Raw genomic sequence first — 24,328 nt, forward strand, 5'->3', positions numbered from 1 at the left:
CTCTCCTAAGTCTCTTACAAAACTCATTTGTCACCATTGAAGACAAAGCTAGTAAGTGAAAGGGGCTTATCACTGGTTCCAAAATCTCAACAAATCCTTGGTCAAAGCACTCCAGACCACACCAGTACTCTGAGGTCTCCCAGGCACACTGGCTAGTGTCTGTCCTCCCTAAGGTTTTGAACAATCCTGAACTACGGGAGAAAATGCAAGGACGGTTTCAGAAAAGCTCCTTGTATCACCAAGAGGAAAGGAATTTCCAACTAGCCCTAAAACAGATTCAAACTCTGAGGGAACTCAATGTGAACTATAAGGCATAGGACAGTCACAAGACCTCAAAATTCTCTGCTTTTATGGACCAAAGCAACATACAGGAAAATATGATTCAAATGGGATTCAAATGAACAAAAAATGCATTAAAAATAAGCTGGGGCAAGATCTAGGGCACAGGGTGGGTCAGATGTCTTTATGGTCTCAGCCACTTTCCTGATAGACTGTGAACGCAAAACCTATGATACCAAAAAGAGAATTTCTGAAATTCAACAATGGACCTGTAGCACTGTGGCACTGTCATCCCACTGTTCATCAATTTGCTCGAGCGGGCACTAGTAACGTCTCTGTGAGACTGAGCCCTGCAAGCTACCAAGAATATCCTGCCCGCACGGCAGAGCCTGACAAGGTACCCGCGGCGTATTTGTTATGCCAAAACAATGGACCTACAGAAGAAAAATCTAGAAAATTTTCTCAAAGAAAATATGAATGATAGTTTTCTAAGAAGGAGAAGCTGGGCTCAGAAGCACATACATAAGGGTGAAGCCTGAAAAATGCAGTTATGTACCTGCAAGTCAATGAACTACCTGAAACAAACAGACTGGAACTGACCCTTCCAGAGTCTTTGGAGAGAGCAGGACCCTACTTACACCCTCAAATCAGACTTCTGTTCTCTAGAACTGTAAGAGAATAAACTTTGAAATCACCTAATTGGTAATAATTTGTCAATAAATTAAGACTAGTTAGTCCTTAATTTAGGAGAGAGAGAATCACAGTGGTGTTGGAATACCAGGCAGTGCCAGGGACCAAACCAAGGTCTCTCACATGAAAAACATTCCCTCTTTCACCAACCAGGTTCCCTGCCCACGCGGGTGCAGAGGCTCTTCTCAACATCAAACATTTCTAGTTTGGCTGCAGGAGGGTTCTGTGCCTGGTTATTCTGGCTAGACTTCCCGGTGATGTGGGACTGTGGGCACTGTTTAGTAGGAAAGCAGGCCCCACCTTACAAAAAATTTTAGAAATTTTGTTCTTAACTGTTATGCATACTTCAAAAAAATGTTGTCATTTATCTGTTTACTTTGGAAAACAAAATAAGAAAAGAAAAACTTCTCCTCCACCCAAGTATGGTCTTTTCTTTTATTCCCCCTAATTTTAATGTGTTCCCCCCTCCCCCACAACATAATCCACATATTTGCTAAGTGGAGTCACTACCTGGACTCTTTTTCAACACCACATATATATATGTATATATCTGTATAGATACATATATACTCATATATATGATGCTACTTTTCCAGGTTTTCATACCTTCAGAAAAAAAAATAGAGGCTTCAACAAGCTGATTTCCCCACCTCTCCCCCTTCCCGACCAATACAATAGTACCTTCACTTTGTCTCCTACCATTTTCCCCACCTAGCAATATTCAGGGTTTACTCCTGACTTTGGCTCAGGGACCACTCTTGGTGGGGCTTGGGGGACCATATGGGAGTTCTGGGAATCAAACTCAGGTCAACCCTGTGTAAGGCAAGCACCATCTCTGCTGTAGTATCTCTTGGCCCCCTATCTCCTTCCATTTTCTCACAGATATTTCACATGCAAAGAAACAGGCTGAGAGGTAATAAGGAGAGGGGCACATACAGAATGACCTCTTTCAGCTGTGAGATATAAAGAAACATATTAAGGGAACAATACATGGCCAAAGGCAACAACAAAACATGAGAACTACTTTATGGAAGTGAACTTACTGTGTTGGGAGTGGAGGGAGAGTGGGTAGAGGAGGGGAAACTGAGATAACGGTGGAAGAAAGAGACATTCTGGTGGAGGGTGGAGGGTGTGCTGTTGGAATGCTGCATGCACGAAATTTCACTGTAACAGTTTAAGTCACAAAATAATGGTTTGAAAAATAATAAAAATAAATATAAAAAGAAAAATATTCAAAGACTTTAAATTAAACCTTGATATTTCTATTTCAATTCAAATAACTTTATTTCCGTCAATGTTCCATTAAAAGTCCAGACTTCCGGCAATCCAGGGATGGCTCTAACAACCATTAAAAGTGATTTCATCAGTGACATAATGAGCAAATGCTGCTTTTCAGTCTGAACACAAGAGGGCTCTTGTGCACAACCCCAGGCCCTGAAACAGGTTCTTTGACCCAGACACAATAATGTTGATGGTAATAATGGCTTTCCTTTGTTGAGCACTTACTGTGTGGTGCATACTGCATTATTCTTCAAATGCATTGTTTCATTAATGACCATTCCATAATGGCCATTTCACTAATGATAGAAGTGGTAGAGCCCCACCTTACAAGATTTTAGGACTGTCATGGCTTGGAAGCTGGCCTCACATTCTGGGGAGAGGACAACTCTGATAGAGAAGGGAACACCAAGTAAAATGTAGTTGGAGGCCACGCAGGGGAAGGGTGATACGTGCTGAATGTAGACTAGAGACTGAACACAATGGCCACTCAACACCCTCATTGCAAACCACAACACCTAATCAGAGAGAGAGAACAAAAGGGAATACCCTGCCACAGTGGCAGGGTGGGGTGGGAGGGATGCTGGGTTTATTTGTGGTGGAGAATGGGCACTGGTGAAGGATGGGTTCTTGAACTTTGTATGAGAGAAACATGAGCACGAAAATGTATAAATCTGTAACTGTACCCTCACTGTGACTCACTAATAAATAAATTTTTTTTAAAAAGTTTAATTAAAAAAATGATTTTAGGATTGTCCCCACAGTGTATTGTCTTCTAATACTCTGCTGCCTCTGTAACACTAAAGATTTCATAGTGTCAGTTTGGTAAACTAATACTCAACTTCTTTGGACAAGACAGTGTTGATATCTAGGTAAGTCACACAACCACTTCTAACTACCTTCTACCAACAGACCAACTGCCCGAGAGCACTCTCCCATATGATGAGGGAGGGGAGTACTATGCTAATGAGCCCAGATTTGTAAAGGGGGTAGGATGCTGCATCATTTCTCTTCCCCTCATTTTCCATACTGTTCTCTGGAAAGTGCCCCCCTTTCGTGAATTACTTTGTTTCATGGTTCATCATAAACTTCACAGGAATGGCTCTGGAATAGTCATTTAATGACTTAATTATTAGAAAGCATTTTAGCATTAAGTCTACATAAACCAAATAAGTATTTCTGGTGATCTAATGGATATGAGTTGTACTGCTCAGTTCTACAGTACAAACATAAATAAGAAACTCTTTTCTGTTAAGATATTGAAAATATAGTGTTATTTGTGAAATGTGTAAGTTTGGCTAATAAAGAGATATCCTGTAATCCTCTGTTAGCTATAAGAGACCACCAGCTTGTATGAATAAGAAGAGTATAGAGGCTGTAGAGATTTTATAGAGGCTAAGGTGCTTGCCTGGCATGGAACCCATCCTGGTTCAATTTCTGGCACCCCATATAGTCTCCTGAGCACTACCAGGCATGATCTCTGAGCACAGAGCCAGGAATAACCCCTGAGAACTGCCAGGTTCTAACAAAATGAGATAATAATAATAATTATTATTATTATTATAGACTAGGGCTGGAGTGATAGCACAGCAGTTGGGCTTTCGCCTTTCACGCGACCAACCCGGGTTCAATTCCTCCGCCCCTCTCGGAGAGCCCGGCAAGCTACTGAGAGTATCGAGCCTTCGCGGCAGAGCCTGGCAAGTTACCAGTGTGTATTGGATGTGCCAAAAATAGTAACAATAAGTCTCTCAATGAGAGACGTTACTGGTGCCCGCTCGAACAAATCGATGAGCAACGGGATGACAGTGACAGTGATTATTATAGACCATACGGGAGTATGGTATTATTATTATTATTATTATTATTATTTATTTGGTTAGGGGATGCATCTACCAGCACTCAGGGTATGAACCTGGGTTGATGTTTGGGAATCCCTCTTGGTAGTGGTCAGGGACCGTACATCATTCCAGAGATTGACCCAGGGCTCCTGCATACAAAGCATGCACTCTAGCACATTGAGTTTCAATTCAGATCCAAGATGGGATTTTATTTTTATTTTTATGGTTTTTAGAATTTTTAAAATTTTAGTAAAGTTGTTAAGACAATGTCCATTTAAAACTCATATCCCAAGACAGAAAGTAATAGGGGGTAAAATTTGCTTTTTGGGTCACACCCGGCGATGCACAGGGATTATTCCTGACTCTGCACTCAGGAATTACCCCTGGCGATGCTCAAGGGACCATATGGGATGCTGAGAATTGAATCTGGGTTGGCCGCGTGCAAGGCATTTGCCCTACATACTATGCTCTTGCTCCGGGAAAAAAAATTTTAAAGCAATGTTATGTTGTGAAACTGATAATGAAAGGACTTTTCTGGGATCATCTGATAAAATTTCCTATTAATCTTTAAATGCTTTCTAAGGATATTTTTGGAATTAGTCATTACTCTCTTCAACATCTCCAATTTGATACTCTTTTGAGAGTCTATAATCTAGACCCTCAAGATTTTAGAAGTAGCTTCAAGTTTAGGATAAGGCCATTTTCCCACAGTTCAGTTCTGAAAAACTCCTACATCTTTTGGAAAGTCCAGGAGTTAAGCAGTCATATTGCAGGAAAGTCATCATGGCACTTGCCTTGGTTGATCTATTTATCACAAGCCTGAAAATGCAGAGCCCCGAAAAATGCGGCTTTTCTGTGCACACACGTCCTTTTCTAACAGGAGAGAAGAATATGAAGAGGCTGAGGAATGATCACCCCAAATCAGCAAAATGAAAACAAATGATAATGAATCATGGTCACTGAAATGCAAATTACCAGATGTTTTAAAGAATCAGGGTGCTTGTTTTCGCTTCTTTTTGAACATCACATTACAAAAGAACTATTTTCAAAAATGGAAAATGATTTAGGGAAAAGTGAAAAATAAATGACTATTTGAACCCTTGAATGACCTCCTGTTTGTTCCTGACAAACTTCAATCACATTTTCTTCCTCCATTCCCAGTTTTTTGGAGTGTGATTGTCAGCAATTCTCTGATCTTCAAAGAGTAACCTCAGTGAATTCACTGACTAAAAGAGTCTTTGAGGTTCTTTAGATGTACAGTCATTTTCACTCTAAAGTAAATCTCACTGCTATCCTATACAATAACTTTGTATTTTACATATTCTTCCTTTCTATCCCTCAAAACCTCAGTTGAAGATTTTATCTCCTGATCTAATGTGGTAATGGTGGCTTCACCCATGATCTCCACCCATCAGTGGCCCGGGGTAGGTAGGACCTTGCTTTGGGCTTTACACATTCACCTCCCTACTCTACAACACAACAATGTGGCTGAGTTTTATTGATTGATTGATTGAATTGGTGTTCAGCTCTGGTGGAGCTCTGAGGATTATACGAAGTGCCAGGGATCAAACTGAGATTGGCCATGTGCATGGCAAGCATTTTAACCCCTATTCTATCTCTTTGGCTAGACCTGGGATTTTACTAAATTAAGTACCACTGTATCACTGTCGTCCTGTTGCTCATCGATTTGCTTGAGCGGGCGCCAGCAACATCTTCATTTGTCCCTGTTGCATTCAGAGTCAGGGGAATGAGGCCCATTATTGTTACTGTTTTTGGCATATTGAATGCACCACGGGTAGCTTGCCAGGCTTTTGCCATGCAAGATTCTGCATCGCTCTCTTCCGGGAGCTTTGTTTTATAGTCTCTGGATCTTGGCCGCTGATGAGAGTATATGGCGCTGGGGGCAGTTTGTGGGTGTGACTTCCAAGCTACTGGAAAACTGGGGATCTGGGTGGAGGAGGCCCAGTCCCAATCCAAGCAGGCTTGGAGATCTCAGCCATGGGTCCCCCATACCTGGGATCCTCTGTCGGTTCCTTCATGGGTGAGGCTCATCCAAGGGTGTAGAGAATGGCCCTGAGCATGGCTGGGGCTGGGTTCTGGAGGTTTTTGGCTGCTAGGGCTCTACTTGGGGTGGGGAGGGAAACTCAACCCGCCCCCTCCGAAAGGGCCCCTGGTGAAGACAGCCTGGTGTGGGGGCAGGAGTACTAAATTAAGTAACAATTTATTTAAACAGGGTTTTGGATCAAACCAATTGTTGCTCAGGGTATTCTCTTGGCTTTGTGCTCAGGAGTGAGCCTGGCAGTGCTTGGAGGATCATAGGCAGGGATGGAAGGAACATCTTTGTGCTTTCAAGGCAAGAACCTTAAGCCCCCATACTATTTCTTCACTCTACTCCCCCATTTTATTTTATTTATTTATTTTTTTTTTTTTTTTTGCTTCTTGGGTCACACCCGGCGATGCACAGGGGTTACTCCTGGCTCTGCACTCAGGAATTACTCCTGGCGGTGCTCAGGGGACCATATGGGATGCTGGGATTCGAACCCGGGTCGGCCGCGTGCAAGGCAAACACCCTACCCGCTGTGCTATCACTCCAGCCCCAACCCATTTTATTTTTTGTTGTTGTTGATGATTTATTTATTTTTTGGTTTGGAGGCTCAGGTGTTACTCCTGGCTCTACACTCAGGAGTCACTCCCAGAGGACTCAGGGGACCCATGGGATGTAGGAGATTGAGTCCAGGTTGGCTGTGAGCAAGGCAAATGCCCTACCAGCTGTGTACTACCTCACTTCCTATTTTATTTTTAAGTCCCATATTTTATTTATTTATTTTGGCTTTTGGGCCAACCAGGTGTGCTCAGGGCTCTTACTTTGGAAGCCCTGGCAGGTTTGGTGGACCATATGGAATGCCGAGATGGAACTTTGATTGGTCATGAGCAAGACAAAGGGCCTATCTGCTGTACTCTTGTTCAGGCCCCAAATCCCACATTTTAAATAGTTGTCTAGAAATTATATAGAGACACTGATAATAACTTAAATTGTCAGAAAAGTAAAAGTGGTCAGAGTATGGAGAAAGGCCAGAGAAGAAAGTAATTCAGATCAAGCTCCAATGTTACTATAGGAAAGGTGTGCAGGTCTTCAAATGTCTCCAGACAAAACAGATGTGCCAAAGTCACTCTCTGAACAAATCCAGGTGAGATTCTTTATTATTTGATAATTAAAACTGCTTCTTCATTAGGATCATGTTCTGTCACTGGTAACTGTAGTAAAATTGTTTTTGTGACAAACATATCTGATAAGAATTTGCTTAATCTGAATCCATAAAGCACGCAGAGGAAAACATAGGCAGAATACTCCATGACATTGAAGCTAAAGGCATCCTCAAAGATGAAACACCGCTGACCAAGCAAGTGGAGGCAAAGATAAACAAATGGGGTTACATTAAAAAGAAGCTCTTTAGTTTTAGTGACCAAGGTATAAAGACAGAAAATGGAATGGGGAAAAATACTTACCCAATACCTATCTGAAAAGGGGTTAATATCAAAGATACATAAAGCACTGGTAGAACTTTACAAGAAAAACATCTAACTCCATCAAAAAATGGGAAGAAGAAATGAACAAAAACTTCCTCAAAGAAGAAATAAAAAGGACCAAAAAGAAAAAGAAAAATTGCTCTACACTAGCAATCATCAGAGAGATTAAAATCAAACAATGAGATATCATCTCCCCACAGAGACTGGCACACATCAAAAAGAACAAGAACAACCAGTGCCAGCACGGATGCCGGGAGAGAGGGACTCCCCTCATTGTTGGTAGGAACGCTGACTGGTTCAGGTTTGGGGGGAAACAATGTGGTCATTCCTCAAAAACCTAGAAATTGAGCTTCCATATGACACAGCAATACCATTTCTAAAATATGCCATGGGGGCCCCAAAATGCATAACAGAAACACCATCTGCTCTTGTATGTTCATTGCAGCAGTGTTCACCATAGCCAGAATCTAGAAACAACCTGAATGCCCAAGAACAGGTGACTGGATAAAGAAACTATGGTACATCTACAAAATGGAAGAAAGAAGAGGGGGAACTAAAATATATATATATGTATATATATATAGAAAATAATATACATATATAATTAAAAATAAATAGAAAAAAGAGGAATGGATTTAATGGTCAAAAAGAATATATTGGGGCTGAAGCAATAGCACAGTGGGTAGGGCAAATGCATGCAACTGACCTGGGTTCAATTCCCAGCATCCCATATGGTCCCCTGAGTAATTCCTGAGTGCATAAGTCAGGAGTAACCCCTGTGCAATGCCGGGTGTGACCCAAAAAAACAAAAAACTTGTCAAGGAAATTTAGTGAGGACTTGCCACTCTTTCAAGTCACTGCTCAGTAACCCCTGTTCATCGCCGATGTGACCCAAAGAGGGAAAAAAAGAATATATCAACTTTTAGGTGTTCATAAGTGCTAAAGATTGATTTTCCTTATGTGGGTACATAGTCTAGCTGATAAATCAACTACAGGCAATTTATAATTTATTGAGGACAAGTCTCCATTTAAAGTTTTGATTATTTATATTTCATTGTTTTTGTTCTATATATGTAACCAAGCATCAAAATATAATGAAGATTGGAAGGACAGATAAACACACTTTCTTAAACTTTCTAACACAGCTTTGACCTTTTTGGGGGGAATGACATACCTGGCTGTGCTCAACAGCCATGTCTGACAGTGCTTAAGAAACCATTCAGGGTACCAAGATTCAAACCAGGATCATGCCTTAGCCACTGTCACTGTCACTGTCATCCTGTTGCTCATAGATTTGCTCGAAGGGGCACCAGTAATGTCTCCTTTGTGAGACTTGCTGTTATTGTTTTTGGCATATCGAATACGCCACGGGTAGCTTGCCAGGGCGAGATACTCTTGGGAGCTTGCCAGGCTCTCCGAGAGGGGCAGAGGAATGGAACCTGGGTCGGCTGTGTGCAAGGCAAGTGCCCTACTGCTGTGCTATCATTCCAGTCTTAGCCACAGGCTATAAAAATTTCTTATCCCCTCTCCTCATCCTTTCCCCGACTTTTAAAATTATGCACTGGTTGGACGATATTTTAGATGATATTTGGTCAAGATTCAGCTGCTTTTTCTGGAGTGAATACTGCATGTCTGTTATATCTGACCTCTTCCACATTCTCACAAGCCTCGTTTTTCTGTCCCTATCCCTGTTGATCCTTTCCTGCTCTCTCTTTCCTTAAACACCCTGTCTTTCTTCTGTAGTTACACATATATTGATCTATTTGATCTCTTAAATTCTCTCCAGCTATTACATTTTTCAATTTGTTTAAAACTGGACACTTTTTCTCTTAACCATTTTCTTTTCATTTTCTGCTGAGAGAGGGGTTGTATAACCTGCCCACCTCATCTCCAGATGAGGGGAGGGAGTGTTTGGCCCACACACAGTAATACTCTTGGCTCTGTGCTCAGGGATCACTCTTGGTGGTGCTTGAGGGAAAACATGTGTTTCTTGGAATCAAACCAAGGTCACCTGCATGCAAGACAAGAGCCTTAACCTGCTCTACTATCTCACTGGACCTCAGCCCCACTGTTTTTTTCTTTTTTTTGGGTCACACCTGGCGATGCACAGGGGTTACTCCTGGCTTTGCACTCAGGAATTACCCCTGGCGGTGTTCAGGGGACCATATGGGATGCTGGAATTCGAACCCAGGTCGGCCGGGTGCAAGGCAAACGCCCTACCCACTGTGCTATTGCCCCAGCCCCTCAGCCCCACTTTTTAGTATAGGTATCAGCAACCCCTTTTCCCACTCGTAATTACTCTTTTGGTGATGCTCTATGCATCTGTTTTTGTTAAATTACACACATAGTATTCTGTTAAATTTTTATAGTGAATCAAAATGTACAATGAGAACACTTAAAAGACCTTTTTATAGTCACTTCCCAATTCACTCTGTAACTGGCAAGTCTCTTTCGCCTCCGGTTCCTCATCTGCGAAATAAAGAGGCTGGAGTTTACATTATCTGTTAGGAAGCCGCCTACCCTAAGAAATGAAAATAACTAACTGCTTTCCAACAAAGCGTTTGCTTTTCAAGAGAAAATTTCAAGGAGGGGTGGATTTACAAGCTCCTCTTCCAAAGGCCTGTCTGGATCTTCTGCTCCTTCCAACTCCACAATTTTTTTTAATTTTTTAAAAATTTCTACATGAATCACCGTGAGGTACAGTTACAGACTTACAAACTTTCGTGCTTATGTTTCAGTCATACAGTGATTGAGTACCCATCCCTCCACCAGTGCCCATTCTCCACCACCAATGATCCCAATATCCCTCCTACCACCACCACCACCCCTTCCCCCGACCCCACCCCGCCTCTGTGGCAAGGCATTCCCTTTTGCTCTCTCTCTCCTTTTGGGTATTGTGATTTGCAATATAGGTATTGCCAGCTCCACAGTGTTAATAGGGACAACCTCTACCCTTCTCAGGCAGCCCCCTTCAAAGCTGCCTAGAGTGGATAAAGCACTGTCTTTGCTTCTTTATAGAATAACTAAGATGCAAACCAGAAGGAAATCAAGAGATAGACATACAGTAAATACAATGCTGTTCAGTCCCAGAAAAGCAATAAAGATTATTTGTCTGTAATTTCATTTTGAGACCCCAAGGCTCTTGGTCATAAGAAGTAGACAGCTTTGCACACCTTTCCACCCCTCAGAGAATCTTACATTTTTTTGGCCCAAATGGCCTTTAAAGCATTATATTATCTCTCAATATTTTTTGCTTTTTTGGGGGAGGAGGGAAGAATCACACCTGGCAATGCTCAGGTATCACTCCTGGTGGTGCTCAGGGGGCCATATGGGATGCTGGGAATTGAGCCTGGGTCAGCCTTGTACAAAGCAAACGCCCTACCCTCTGTGCTATTGCTCCAGCCTCTCTCAATATTTCTTGAACCTAAAGGTTATGTTGGGTGTCCAGAGTAATTAAGACTCCGGTTCAATGCAGTACATCTCAGACCCACACATGAATGAACAATCCGGGCAAATTGGAGAGGGCGGGTTAGCCTGGTGCTCACCCAAACAGAGCCTGCAGCAGCCACTTGCTCCCACAATCCAAAATCACAGCCATGTCCCCAGTTGGACCCTACCCTCTTGACATGAACCTCACTGACAAATTACCCTGCTGAAAGTTCAGGTATGTGAATTTTGTGACTGAAATCTCCAGGCTTTCTTGGAGTCAAGATTGGGTTGCCTCCTTCCACTTCCTTATATTCCTGGAAGCCCTGGCAGTCAACCCCACAAACCAACTCCAGTGCTGCCGTGTAAGCTCTTCCACCAGTCTTGCTTCAAAGACCCATAAATAAATCTTGAAAGAGATTAAAGCCACAGTAAATCTTGGACCCTTGCATGGCTGAATAATCCAGGGCACATCAGAGTGGGACAGGTTAGCCTGGTGCCCACCCAAACAGATCCCCTGACAGCCACATACTCCCACAATCCAAAATCGCTGCCATGTCCCTGGATGGACTCCACCATCTCTAGATGGACCTCACAGAGAAATTAATCTTTGAAAATTTGGGTATGCAGGTTTTGTGACTGAAATCTCCAGGCTTCTCTTGGAGTTAGGATGGGCTACTCCCCCTCATCTCTCTGTACTTCTGGAAGCCCCAGCAGTCACATCCACATCCCAAAGCTGCCACGCAGTGTATTCTTTCTTTCTTTTTTTTCTTTTTGGGTCACACCCGGAGACACACAGGGGTTATTCCTGGCTCATGCACTCAGGAATTACTCCTGGTGGTGCTTGGGGGACCATATGGGATGCTGGGAATCGAACCTAGGTTGGCTACGTGCAAGGAAAATGCCCTACCCGCTGTGCTATCATTACAGCTCCCTGCCAGCAGTTTAAAAAACTACTCAAACTATATCTGTCAGGTAAAAATACAGAACTCCCTGAACAAACATGATGAGCTGTTACTTGTTTTACAAATCATAATGCACAAAAGGAGTGAGAGAGAAAAAGAAGAAAAGTGTTTGCTGTAGAGGCAGGCTGGTGGGATGGGATGGTAGGAGCAAAACTGGGGACATTGGTGGTGGGAAATATACACTGGTGGAGGGATGGATATACAGTCATGAACATGGCTGAAACCCAAACATGAACAGCTTTGTAAAGGTCTATCTCACTGCAATTCAATTTAAAAAAGGACTCTGGTTTCAACCTCTCAGACTATCCTAAATTCACTTACTGAGAATCATTTTCAGGCCTGAGACTCACATCACTTCTCAGTTGATATGCATGGTGCCCTGGATCACCCTTCTACCCTCAAAAGCATTTTCATCATGCTTTCTAAACTATTTTAGTAAATACAAATAAACTTGAGATACTGCTAAAATTAAAATCTGAAGTCACTCAATTTCAAAACTTGTGTGACAAGTATATCAAGACATTGCATTTTCAACGATATCTTGGGTATCTGCTACTCTGCAGACCACACTTTGAGTTGTAAGAGTCTAGAGTAGCAGTCAACACATTTTTCTCCTCATAAAGGACAAGGTAGTAAATATGTTCAGCTTTGTAGGCCACAGATTCGTGTTGCAACTACTAAAATATTTTTGTAGGAGCACACTGTATGTATTTAGTGCTTATTCATCACTCTGCATTCAAGGGTCACTCTTGGTAGTGCTCAAAGTACCATGTTAGGTGCCAAAGATTGAACTTGGGTCAGTTGCATGCAAGGCAAGTGTACTATCTTTGTGTACAATGCAATGTACCACTGTACTACGTTTGGTCCAACTATTCAAATCTTCCAAAACAGCACCGTGTCAATACATTAACATAGTCGTGTTCCAATAATATTTTGTTTACAAAAACAGTTGTGAGCCAGTTTTAGATCCTTTTCATGTTCTTCCTCTGAAATTGAGAGATTACTCTCCTCTAAAACATTCCACTGTTGACACGGGGATATTCTCTTTATCATGAATGTCTACCCAGATTAAGGAGTTCCCACCATAGTCTAAAAATACAATAGTATCTTTGCCAAAAAAAGTGAGCACCAAGCATGTAACATGAAATGCCATGTAATATCAATACCAACAGAAAATTGCCTTTTTTCATGCGGGGGAGGGGTGACGCATGCCGAATGTAGACTAGAGACTGAACACAATGGCCGCTCAACACCTTTATTGCAAACCATAACACCTAATCAGAGAGAGAGAACAAAAGGGAATACCCTGCCATAGTGGCAGTTTGGGGTGGGGGAAGACGGGACTGGGGAGGGTGGGAGGGACACTGGGTTTACTGGTGGTGGAGAATGGGCACTGGTGAAGGGATGGGTTCTTGAACTTTGTATGGGGGAAACATGAGCACAAAAATGTATAAATCTATAACTGTACCCTCACGGTGATTCACTAATTAAAAATAAAAAAATAAAAAAATAAAAAATAATTTAAAAAAATAAAAAAGAAAGAAAGAAGAAAGAAAGAAAGAAAGAAAGAAAGAAAGAAAGAAAGAAAGAAAGAAAGAAAGAAAGAGAAAAAAAGAAAAGAAAATTGCCTTTTTATAAACTTTGAGGTGATTCTTAATTCTGAAGTCCTTTATCTCTAGTCTTCAAATAGAAGTTAAAAGCAATTAAAATTTATGTATTATGCTTTTCTTTGCTTAAACACACATTTTGTTTTCCAGAAGAATGGTGTGATAAGGAAAGCATGTATCTCAAAGGTTGTAACATAAGGGCTCTTTCTAAAAGTTACTCCTTTTACTGATTTCCTTGGAATTAAATCAATCCAGATTGCTTTGAAGACAGTGGTGCTAATCTAAAGGGTGGTTTGAGAAGTTGAAACAGTCTCTACTTAGTGGAGTTGGCTCATGCCCCAAGAAAATCAGATTTGCCTTTGGTTCCTAGCCAGCATGAGGCAGAAGGAACAGAAGTCAGCCTACGCACTTCATCTTCCTGAACTTCAGAACTAGTAAAAGATTCATCTTCTCAAAGATCCAGGCTTTCACTCAGATTGTGAAGATTTCCATGCCACAAGTTGTGTGGCCCTCACAGATTTCTCTTCAGTAGCATTTGGCTTAGCATCTGGAGCTAGAATCAGCTATGGAGTTGCAGATTTTAGACATTTCAGATTTTTTTTCTAGGCGTTTCTTCACTTCTCTTTCCCCTAACCCAAAAAGTGTTCTGAAACCTTGATCATTTCATGGGGTTTAAAACTCAGTGGGATTCTGGGAAAATAACCATACAGGTTTAGCCAATTCTTTATGGGAAACAGATTCTTAATTAGCAATTAAATATATGACAGTCAGATCTAATGCTTCCTTTTCAGCAGGTCTGACTTTAGGGGAGAGACTCTCCAAACAATAATAGTGAGTTTTGTTGAAATATTGTATGCAATCAAAGTGAAAGTAAAGTGAAATTTATTAGTTACACAGGCGGGGGGGGCTAAGGGTGGGGGGGCTTAGGGGCTTGGGGGGGTTAGGGGTGTGGGGGGGCGGGGTGGAGCTATACTGGGATTCTTGGTGGTGGAATATGAGCACTGGTGAAGGGATGGGTATTCAAGCATTGTATAACTGGGATTTAAACCTGAAAACTTTGTAACTTTCCACATGGTGACTCAATAAAAAATTAAAAATATATATATGACAGTCAGATACTGTGATCTCTTGGAAAATAGTTCTAACCTCAGGTCACAGGCCAGAAATTACTAAAGTGGGCTGAAAAGTCTAGAGGACTGGGGTAGAGTTGGATATTGGTCTTTGGGTCATTGATATGGGATAGTTTCATTGCAACCTCCAAATATAAATATTTACATATTTGTAAACTGTATAACTGTATCACTGGCATCCCTATGCTCATCGATTTGCTCGAGTGGACACCAGTAACACCTCCATTATAAGGCTTGTTGTTATTGTTTTCGGTATATTGAATACAACATGGGTAGCTTGCCAGGCTCTGCATATTTTTAAACTAATAAAATAAATTAAAAACTTATTTAACTTTAAAGGAAAAACAGTTCTGGCAGCATTGAATCAAAATAACAGATGATAATAACTAGAAACAGTCCACCTTTGCATTTTCCTCCGTAGTTTACTTGAGTTTTTTACTATTTACATACTTTTCCTGTTGGGATTAAAGTAAGTATAAATTCCTGGGGGAAAAAATATAACAACATAACTCGTTGTTTCAAAGACCAATTTGTGTGTGGGGTGTGTGGGGTGGGTTACACCTGACTGCTCAGGGCTTACTCCTGGGTCTGCACTCAGGGATCACTCCTGGTGGTGGTGCTCAGGGAAACATATGGGGTGCTGGGATTGAACACTGGTTGGCCATGTGCAAGGCAAGTCCCCTACCCACTGTACTATTGCTCCAGCCCTGCCAGATCTCTTTTGGTATCAAATGGAAAATCCATATTTAGATATTTGTTTATTTATTTTTCGAAATTTAGAAATTTAATCTACACAAATAGTTAAGGATGCAGAGAGCTGGAGTAATAGTACAGCAGGTAGGGTGTTTGCGTTACCACGTGTCTTACTCAGGTTCCATCCCTGGTATTCTATATGGTCCCCTAAGCACTATAGAAGTGGTTCCTGAGTACAGAGCCAGGAGTAAGTCTTGAGCCCAGCCAGGTGTGACCTAAAAACAAACAAAGAAAATCTTAAGGACGCAGGCATAAATTTAACTAGAAAAACATTTATAGCAGCAGAAGACTCAGCCGGCATTAAGATGTTAATCAAATAAAATACAAGTCCTTGTGGTAGGTTTGCCATATAAAATAATACACATTAGTTAACTGAAAAGATTTTAATTTATATTAACAGAGAAAAAATGCCATTTTTCTAATTTTATTCTAATAAGTTTAAGATGTAAGTATAGCTATGATTATATGCTCCACCTTGTCATTTATGTGGATTTCCTTTAATGCAGACCTTTCTCTGGGGCTTTAAAGATCTTATTTTTCATAAAATAGGGAAAACCAGAATGGTGAGAAGCCAGGTGACTTTTGTCAGCCTCAAGACCTGAAAGTAATTTGAAGTTCCATCTTTCCTGAAATTTCTAGTCTTATCATTTCCTTTGCCCTTGTGAAGTGCTACTTCATTGGGAATAGTCATCCTGGGATATTAGTGAAATTGTTTTATTCTGCTCCTATTTTCCATGGTTCTCCAAAGACTAGTGAATAAATCAAGGGCTTATTTAGCATTCCATACATCAGTTCAGAAATCAACTTGTGCCCATTTGAAAATATAGTTGATTTAAAATCATTCTCTTCACCCAACAGGTGATATTATGTGGCTTAATACACTAGGAAAGAGATGTACTACCTCATATTTTCTGCAACTTTAGAAACATTAAATTCCAGGTTGTCAAAAGTATCTTAGTTCTTATCTAAAGCTTCCCTTTCTTGTCCTATCTTTCACAGCATATACTTTCTTCACATGAGATGTCATTTGAAATGAAGTTCTCTCCTGGAATAATGATCTAAAAATGTGTTTAGCTATAACCTAAAATTTTTACACTGTTTTAAAAAAAGTGATAATATATCTAATTTTAAAATAGATTTCAGTGCCACTTATATATCTCTTTACCTAAGAATCACAAGTTAGATGAAAACTCTAGTCACACCCAAGAGAAATTAAAATGAGGCATAGATGAAGGCTTGTCTAATGAAAGGACTGTTCAGGAAATATTCTTGTCCCAATCCTTTGTCAAAACTCTTGGAATTTTTTTTATTATTAGTGAATCACCATGAGGTACAGTAACAAACTTACAAACTTTCGTGTTTGTATTTCAGTCATATAATGCTCGAGTACCCATCCCTCCACCAGTGCCCATTCTCCGCCACCAATGATCCCAGTATTCCTCCCACCTCCTCATCCCCCCACCCCACCCCACCTCTGTGTCAGGGCGTTCCCTTTATCTGAATAAGCTTGGAGAAGGGTCACCACCATCGACCAAGTTTATTCATAATCTCTTGGGATTTTTTAATGAATTAAACAGACACAATACTTAGGGACTTTAAGCTTTGCTAAAGAGTTTAAACTGCCACACCCAGAATGAGAGAATCTTCTTCTCTATCTTTCACTTCACAGATTATCCACCTCTACCAGGGCTTCCTCTTATTTTTTCTTTTGTATTCCAGTCCCTAGTTGAAATGCTCATAATAAGCATTCAGTGCTTATTTTTGTGGAAAAACAGAACTAGCTGAAAAAGATGCAGAACTTTTCTTCATTGTTAGACACAAGTTTTCACAAAATTGCCTTCCGATCTTCCTTCTGGAGTTAGGGGAATGTCTTTGTTCTCTGAGATAGTGGTTTTAGATATACAATTGATTCAGTATAGTCATGTTTCTCACAGGCAACTATCCCAATCTATTGAACTAATATACTGCTCTCTATATTTCTTTATAACTAGTTGGTTGAGGTTAGAAATTCTATAAATAGGCTGCTGATACCAATTCAAGGATGGTCAAAGATTTTTCTAGTCTTGATTTTTGAAACCATAGTTTGTTATGTAGCTCACTTTCTCTTTAATCTATTTTAGAACTTAAAATAGTTTAATCAGGGGCTGGGGGCTATAGCACAGAGGTAGGGCGTTTGCCTTGCATGAACCCGACCTGAGTTCCATTCCCAGCATTCCATATGGTCCCCCAGCACTGCCAGGAGTGATTCCTGAGTGCAGACTCAGGAGTAACCCCTGTGCATCGCTGGATGCGACTCAAAAAGCAATATATATATATATATATATATATATATACATATGTGTGTATATATATATTAATCAATTTAGAATAGTTCCATTTATTTTAGAATTTCAAACCTCAATTCATTTTTAAGTTCACTCCACTAAATCTAAGCAATGCCCAGGTTTAGGTTGTGAAAATTTAACCACTTATGAAATATCAGTGTAAGCCTATATTTCCTGGCCTGGAAAGACATCACAATCTCTTTACAAAATATATTTACATTTGTAAAATTATATCTATCCTCTTGAAAGATGAAATAAGAAAAGCATTTCAAATTACTACGAAACACTATGCCACTAAATGTGATATAGATGATAATTAACTCATCAGGGTAAAAGTAGACATTTTCATTTATCTCAAAGAAATTTTAGAACTCAAAATAATCCAAACCCAAAGTTACCAGTTCCAGATAACTGACTGAGGCCAAATGAGCAATTTTTGCTAATGCTTCCTTGTAGCTTTCTGAAATCTACTGGTATTAAGTATTTGGACTAAAGAAATCATAAACAATATCTATTAGTTACTGTAGGCAGTTACCATGGTAGAAGCTAATCCAACACTACTACACTTTATTATTTTTTTTCAGCTTTTTGGGTCACACCTGGCTATGCTCAGGGCTGACTCCTGGCTCTGCAGTCTGGAATCACTCCTGGTGGTGCTCAGGGGAACATATGGGATGCTGGGAATCGAACCTGGGTTGGCCGCATGCAAGGCAAACGCCCTATCCACTGTGCTATGACTCCAGCCCCTACACCTTATTCTTACAATGACCATTATAGACACTTTTACTTAATGGGTTTCAAGTTACCTTTGATTACTTATAGTAAGTGATTTTAAAAGCCTGAGGTTTGTATTCAGGTTCCTATAACTTAAAGCAGGGTTTCCAAGAAGAGACAATATTGAGATTTGGGGCTGTATAATGTTTTGGAGAGTTTCCCTAAGCATTGTCAAATGTCTATCAGCCTCTCTGGCTTTGACTTACTGCATGCCAACAGCACTCCCTAGGTAGAACAACCAAAAATGTCTCCAAACATTGTAAAATGATTGAGGGAGAGCAAAATTTTCACAAATGACAACCACTCTTCTAGAGTTAGAGTTAGAAATTTGACTCTAATTGTTTTTCCCCTGATCTACTAAACAAAATTCTTTACCAGGGTAAAAATTCTAAACTTCTTATTTGTTTTCTAAATTTTTATTTAAAATGTTAAATTAAAATAAAATATGTATGTGAAAATCTATGTCACAACTAAATATATAATAAATCTCTATAGGAAGAATGGTTAGTTCCTTCTCTCATTTTTGCTCTCTTTTTGTCCATTTCCTGTTGTTTGGTAAAAAATAGTCATGGAAAATTTCAGTCCACTTTTTGGTGATGAGAGTTTATAGGAAAGAGGACACTGAAAGATAGGGTGTTCAAACGTGCAGAAGCATTTTTGGGTCTTTGAATGAGAGATTCTCATTTTGTCAAGGCTGACTCTAACTTTAGGCACATTTTGGCCTTGTTTGGGAAACTAAGGCAAATATTCATTAAAAGAACTGACCTCATTTTACCTGAGAGCCTGACCTGATTTTGAAGAATTTTTGTTTTTTCTCCCTGGGACACATATTGGCAGTTACACATTTTCTGAGTTGCCTTCATAGGATGTTTCCTTTCTACTTGGAAGATGGCATATCCAGGCAAACTGTGTGTTGGCGACTGGGGGGGGGGTGAGGTGGGTGGGGGAGGCTTACAGCTGTCTGAAGATGAAGAAAGTGTGCCTCATTGTCTTATTAACTTACTCTGTGACCTCAGCATACATCCTCTGCTACAAGTGGTTACAAGTAAGGTTTCTGGGTAAACGATGCTCCCTTCCTAAAAGGCACACGCCTAAAATCTCCAATAAGGCCTTTGAGGAAGTTCCATCTCCCTCTAGGCTGAACAGCACTGGGGCTGGAAAGTGCTGAATACTAGTTGAGTTTGGGGAAATTTCTTTTCTGAAAGCCGATGGAATCTCTGTTCTGGATGAAACTGTATTCCCTCACTCAAGGCTGGGATAGAGTACTCCTGCCTGTATACAAGACGGACCAAGTGCAGGAACCAATGTGATAATTTCCTGAGTGCAATTGGTAACACTTTATTTAAAAGAAACAAAAATAACGTGTTTGTCGAAGGAAGGAGTCGGACCGACATCAATCCTGTAGGGCCTTTAGCTTGGGAGTGAAGAGCCCTGCTTCTGGGTTCTGAGTGTCCTAAAATCTCAGGCAGACACTAAGTATGCCATCTTTCCATATTCTTTCTATCACCAAGACCCAGAGTACCTGATGTTCATTTTCCTATTTGCCTAATGATGGAGAGAGGGAGGGAGGCAAGAAAGGAAAGTTGAAAGGAAGGGAGAATAGAAGAAATTCCTCCTGCACACTTGGGCAAATCTCAGGAAAGAGGCCGAGACCTTTCTCCTGGCACCCTCTTTGCACCCTTGCTCGCAGGCCTGCCCAGCAAGCTCTCACCTTGTGCTGTTTCCACATGGCCCCCAGCGGCTTCACCTCGTGCTTGCCGTGTCGACCCTCCTCCAGGCACACATAGCAGACTGGGGTTCTGCAGCTCACGCAATACATGCTGTAGTTCTCCATCTCATGTTCGGGGCATGAAGGAAACTTGCGGGGTGAACTAGCCCCCGTCGCGCTGGCCCCCGCGCCCCCGGGGCTTTTGCAGCCGCTGCTTCCGCTTGGGGCGCCCTGGGCAGCACCAGGGGACACAGAGGCGGCCTCAGCAGGCGCGGGCGGCGGCGGCGGCGGCTGCACCAGGCGATGCTTAGCGAAGGGCCCCCGGGACGGATGGCACTTTAGCTGGCAAGCAGCGCAGTAGAGCACATCGCACTGCTCACAGAGTGTGGCAGCCGGCTCGGGTGGGGTTCGGTCGCACAACTGACAGATGGCTACTGCGACCGCAGCCGATGCCCCCTGCACGGCCCCGCGGCCCTGCTGGTACCGCTGCACGATGGCCTCGAGAAGCCGGTTGCGCTGGAAGCCACGCAGGCCGCGGTGGTCCAGCGAGGCGCTGCGGTGACACTGCGGGCACGTGATGGAGCTTGAGGAGGACGACAACAGTGAGGAGCAGGCGGCACCCCGAGCCGCGGCGGCCGAGGAGCCCGGTGGCGCGGGCACCATGGGCAACACGCGGACTCCGTTGGGGGACTTGAGACTCGGAGTGTAGGAGCCGTAACCGCTGTCTGTCTCGCTGTATAGACTCAGCTTGTCGACGTGATCCCCACCACCTCCCGCAGTACTGCCCAGGCCGCCAGCTGAGCTCGCGACCCCTCCGCTGCAGGAAGGGGCAGCAACCGCGTCGTGGTCAAGAGGGGGTGCGGCGGCGGCGGCGGCGGCGGCGCCCGTTTGCAGCCCAGACACCCGGGAATGCAGGAGCGGCTGAGGCAAATGCTCACTGTCCGGGGTCTGCACTGCGATGGTGCGAGCGCAAGGCAGGCAGACATTGTGGGAACAGGGCAGGATGATGGGTTCCCGAAACAGAGAGCCACACACCGGGCACTTCAGCTCTTCCTCCATCTCGACGCGGGCAGTCCAAGCTGCTCAGGACGCAGGGTGGAATGGCACAAGCTCCGGAGACAAGCGGAGAATCAGCTCGCACGGGTGGAAGGGAAGGGAGAGTCATCACATGGGCAGGACTATTTCATCGCAACCCAGGGGCACGCCCCTCTCTGTCTGGAGGCTACAGCCCTAAGAAGATCGGGGGGTGGGGGGGCCAGAAACGGGAGGGAGTCCTCACCTTCTGCCCGCAAGCCTCCTGCACCAGCGGCTTCAACTTGCGGCTACGGTCCGAGGCCGGTCGGCTGCCCTCGCGATGGCCTGCGAGGCGCTTTGGGTGATGAATCAGCACGAGCGCCGCCGCTGGCTGCAGCGCGCGCGCCTCCTCTTCACATCCGAACCTGCGGACGGGCTGCTGTTCGCCAGCTCTCGGGTTTTAACCCGTGTCCTAGACTGAGCAACTGCCCATTTTAGGCCCTGCCCCGCCCTGATCGGGGCGAGCGACGGTGAAAAGGCGGATGTGCAGGCCGCTTGGCTCCAGGGCGGGGTATCAGCACCGCGAGGCGGCGGACAGCGCCCGTGGGGCGGACGGTGGACGAGCCCGGGGCTCCCCTGGTTGCTCGCAGTTGCGCCGCCACCTGCCGGGCCCGGGTGCTCGCGACTCGTCGGGCCGGAATGCGCCTGCTTGGAGACCCTCGCTCGCCCCCCTCCCCCGGCAGCTGTTGTCTTAGGGCCGATGGCGCCCTGGGGCTCTCTTCACGAGGTCGGGATGGATCCGATTCCTCTGTTGAGCAGCTACTGCTCGGGCGGGCGCCGCTGACCTTGGCCGCGCGACGCTGCAGCCGGCTGGCGGAGGGCAAAGCGCCGGGCTGGCTCGGGAATCCCCTCCCGGCCTCCCTCCTTCCTCCCGTCCCCGCCTCCCGGCTCCCGGCGCCGCGGAGTTGTAATTTCCAGAGCAGAGAGTAGTGGGGCGGGCGGGGGAGGCGGCGACAGCTCAGCGAATAAGGGCTCGCCGCTTGCTGCTAGGGGAGTCAAGGGGCAATTTTAAGCGCTTCGCAGAGGATCATTGTTAATAACAATTGATTATTTCGAAGGCGACTGCGTCTTGAATTAGTGCAATACCAAACCCCCCCCCCCGCTCCGCCCTTCCTGCCGCTGCTTCCCCTGCCCCCTCCCGCGCCCCCACCCACCACTATAAAACCGGCAGCCTAAAATACCGCTTGTTTATAAACGGACGGATAGTATGATTTGACAGCTCCTCCCTAATTCTATGATAGAACCCAAAAAAGAATTAAAAACGGGAGTCACAAAATGTCGGACAGCCTGAAGTCAAAGGGTGAGGTTTTATTTGTGGATTGAACCACGGGCCATTTTGATTCTTCATTTCAAACAAGAGGGTTCCTGAGCACCGATGCCAGTCTGTGTGAAGACTCCCTGGAGAAGCGTCGAGAAAACCAGCGACCTGGGCCCCCTTGCCCGCCCGGGAACCGAGCACCCGGGTCCCACGCGGTTGGGCTGTGTGGGGAGTCCGCGGGCAGGGATGCTAATTTTTATGAATGGGAAAAATCTTCACGTTCTGCAACGCCAGCCACGAGCGGTGGAACAACCTCCCACCCGCGGCCCTGGCTGTTTTGTCTGCTCGGCTGCTCTGTCTGGGCTTGGAGGGAAGGATGGTGGGAGTCAGGCCCGGGCACGGTGGGTGGGAGACAGCAGAAAGAAAGGCGCAGCGCTGAGGGCTTTGCTAACGGAAGTTTCACGCTGCATGAAATAGATACATATTAGGAAATCGTTTGTTTTAAAACCTTACTAATACAGTCAGCGGCCCCCCTCCTTCGTTCTCAGGCTCAGCGGTGTTGCAAACAAAGACGCGACGGGCGCCACCGCTCAAGGGGAGACACTGCGGCTGTCAGTCATCGCGGCCAGCGCAGGCAGGGCAAGCGAAGAGCAGAAAAGCGGCAGCCGGGCAGAGGGGTCTGGGACTGAGGGACAGAGAGCGCCCGCAGGCCGCCCTCGACAGGCTGGAGAGGTGGAGGGGCGGGCGTTGGCGGGGCGGAGGAGGGGGCAGAAAGAACGTGGTGAGGCACTCCCACACCTCAAAACTTTCCTAAGGGTGGTCTCAGCTCTTTCATTCATCAATTAGTAATTGTCCTTGTCCTTAGTAATTGCTTTGTTTTCCTAGTTCTCTTTTTGTTAAATGACTGGGAAAATAATAGGAATGAGTGAGAACTAAGTTAAGCAATGTAGATACACTTACGTCCAAACACATATATGTACACACATGCACATACACATATACATATACAGGCCGGAGAAGTGTTGGGCCGCGCGCGCTGTGCCCAGGACTTACTCCTGACTGTGCTCAGGAGTACTCGAGAGAACATTAGGAATTGCTGGGGATGGAACCAGAACGGGCTCTGTGCAAGCCAAGCACCCATATTTTAAACTGTTCTCAAATGCTACATCTCTTTAATTCAGCACAGCTTTTTTTTTTAATTGAATCACCATGAGATACAGTTACGAAACTTTCATGTCTGAGTTTCAGTCATACAATGATCGAACACCCATCCCTCCACCAGTGCACATTCTCCACCACCAACCAATGTCCCCAGTACACACCTGCCTTCAACCCTCCCCCTGCCTCTATGGCAGACAATTTTCCCCATTCTCTCTCTCTCTCTCTCTCTCTCTCTCTCTCTCTCTCTCTCTCTCTCTCTCTTTCTCTGCTTTTGCGTATTATGGTTTGCAATATAGATACTGAGAGGCTATCATATTTGGTCCTTTATCTACTTTCAGCATCCATCTCCCATCCTGAATGATTCCTCCAATCATCATTGACTTAGTGATCCTCTCTCTATTCCAGCTGCCTTCTCCCCCAGCTCATGAGGCAAGCTTCCAACTGTGGATCAATATTCCTGGCCCTTGTGTCTACTGTCCTTGGGTGCCAGTCTCATGTTATTTTATATTCCACAAATGAGTGCAGTCCTTCTGTG

At 43.8% G+C, this 24,328-nt stretch overlaps 1 protein-coding gene and 1 pseudogene across 2 annotated transcripts in view; both read right to left on the reverse strand.

Annotated features, from left to right (window-relative positions):
• The window catches only part of TRIM67 (tripartite motif containing 67), a 65,093-nt gene extending 41,124 nt beyond the window's left edge, over window positions 1–23,969 (reverse strand). For both annotated transcript variants that reach the window (XM_055147306.1, XM_004620315.2), the window contains exon 1: window positions 20,304–23,969. In XM_055147306.1, the coding sequence (XP_055003281.1) occupies window positions 20,304–21,359 (1,056 nt within the window). In that variant the 5' untranslated portion in view covers window positions 21,360–23,969. The remainder of the gene's footprint in view (window positions 1–20,303) is intronic.
• Window positions 472–5,484, reverse strand: LOC105943416 (small ubiquitin-related modifier 1-like; annotated as a pseudogene).
• Window positions 23,970–24,328: the final 359 nt, after the last annotated feature.

The sequence above is a fragment of the Sorex araneus genome, chromosome 9, assembly GCF_027595985.1.
Source record: "Sorex araneus isolate mSorAra2 chromosome 9, mSorAra2.pri, whole genome shotgun sequence".
NCBI classification, from domain to species: Eukaryota; Metazoa; Chordata; class Mammalia; order Eulipotyphla; family Soricidae; genus Sorex; species Sorex araneus.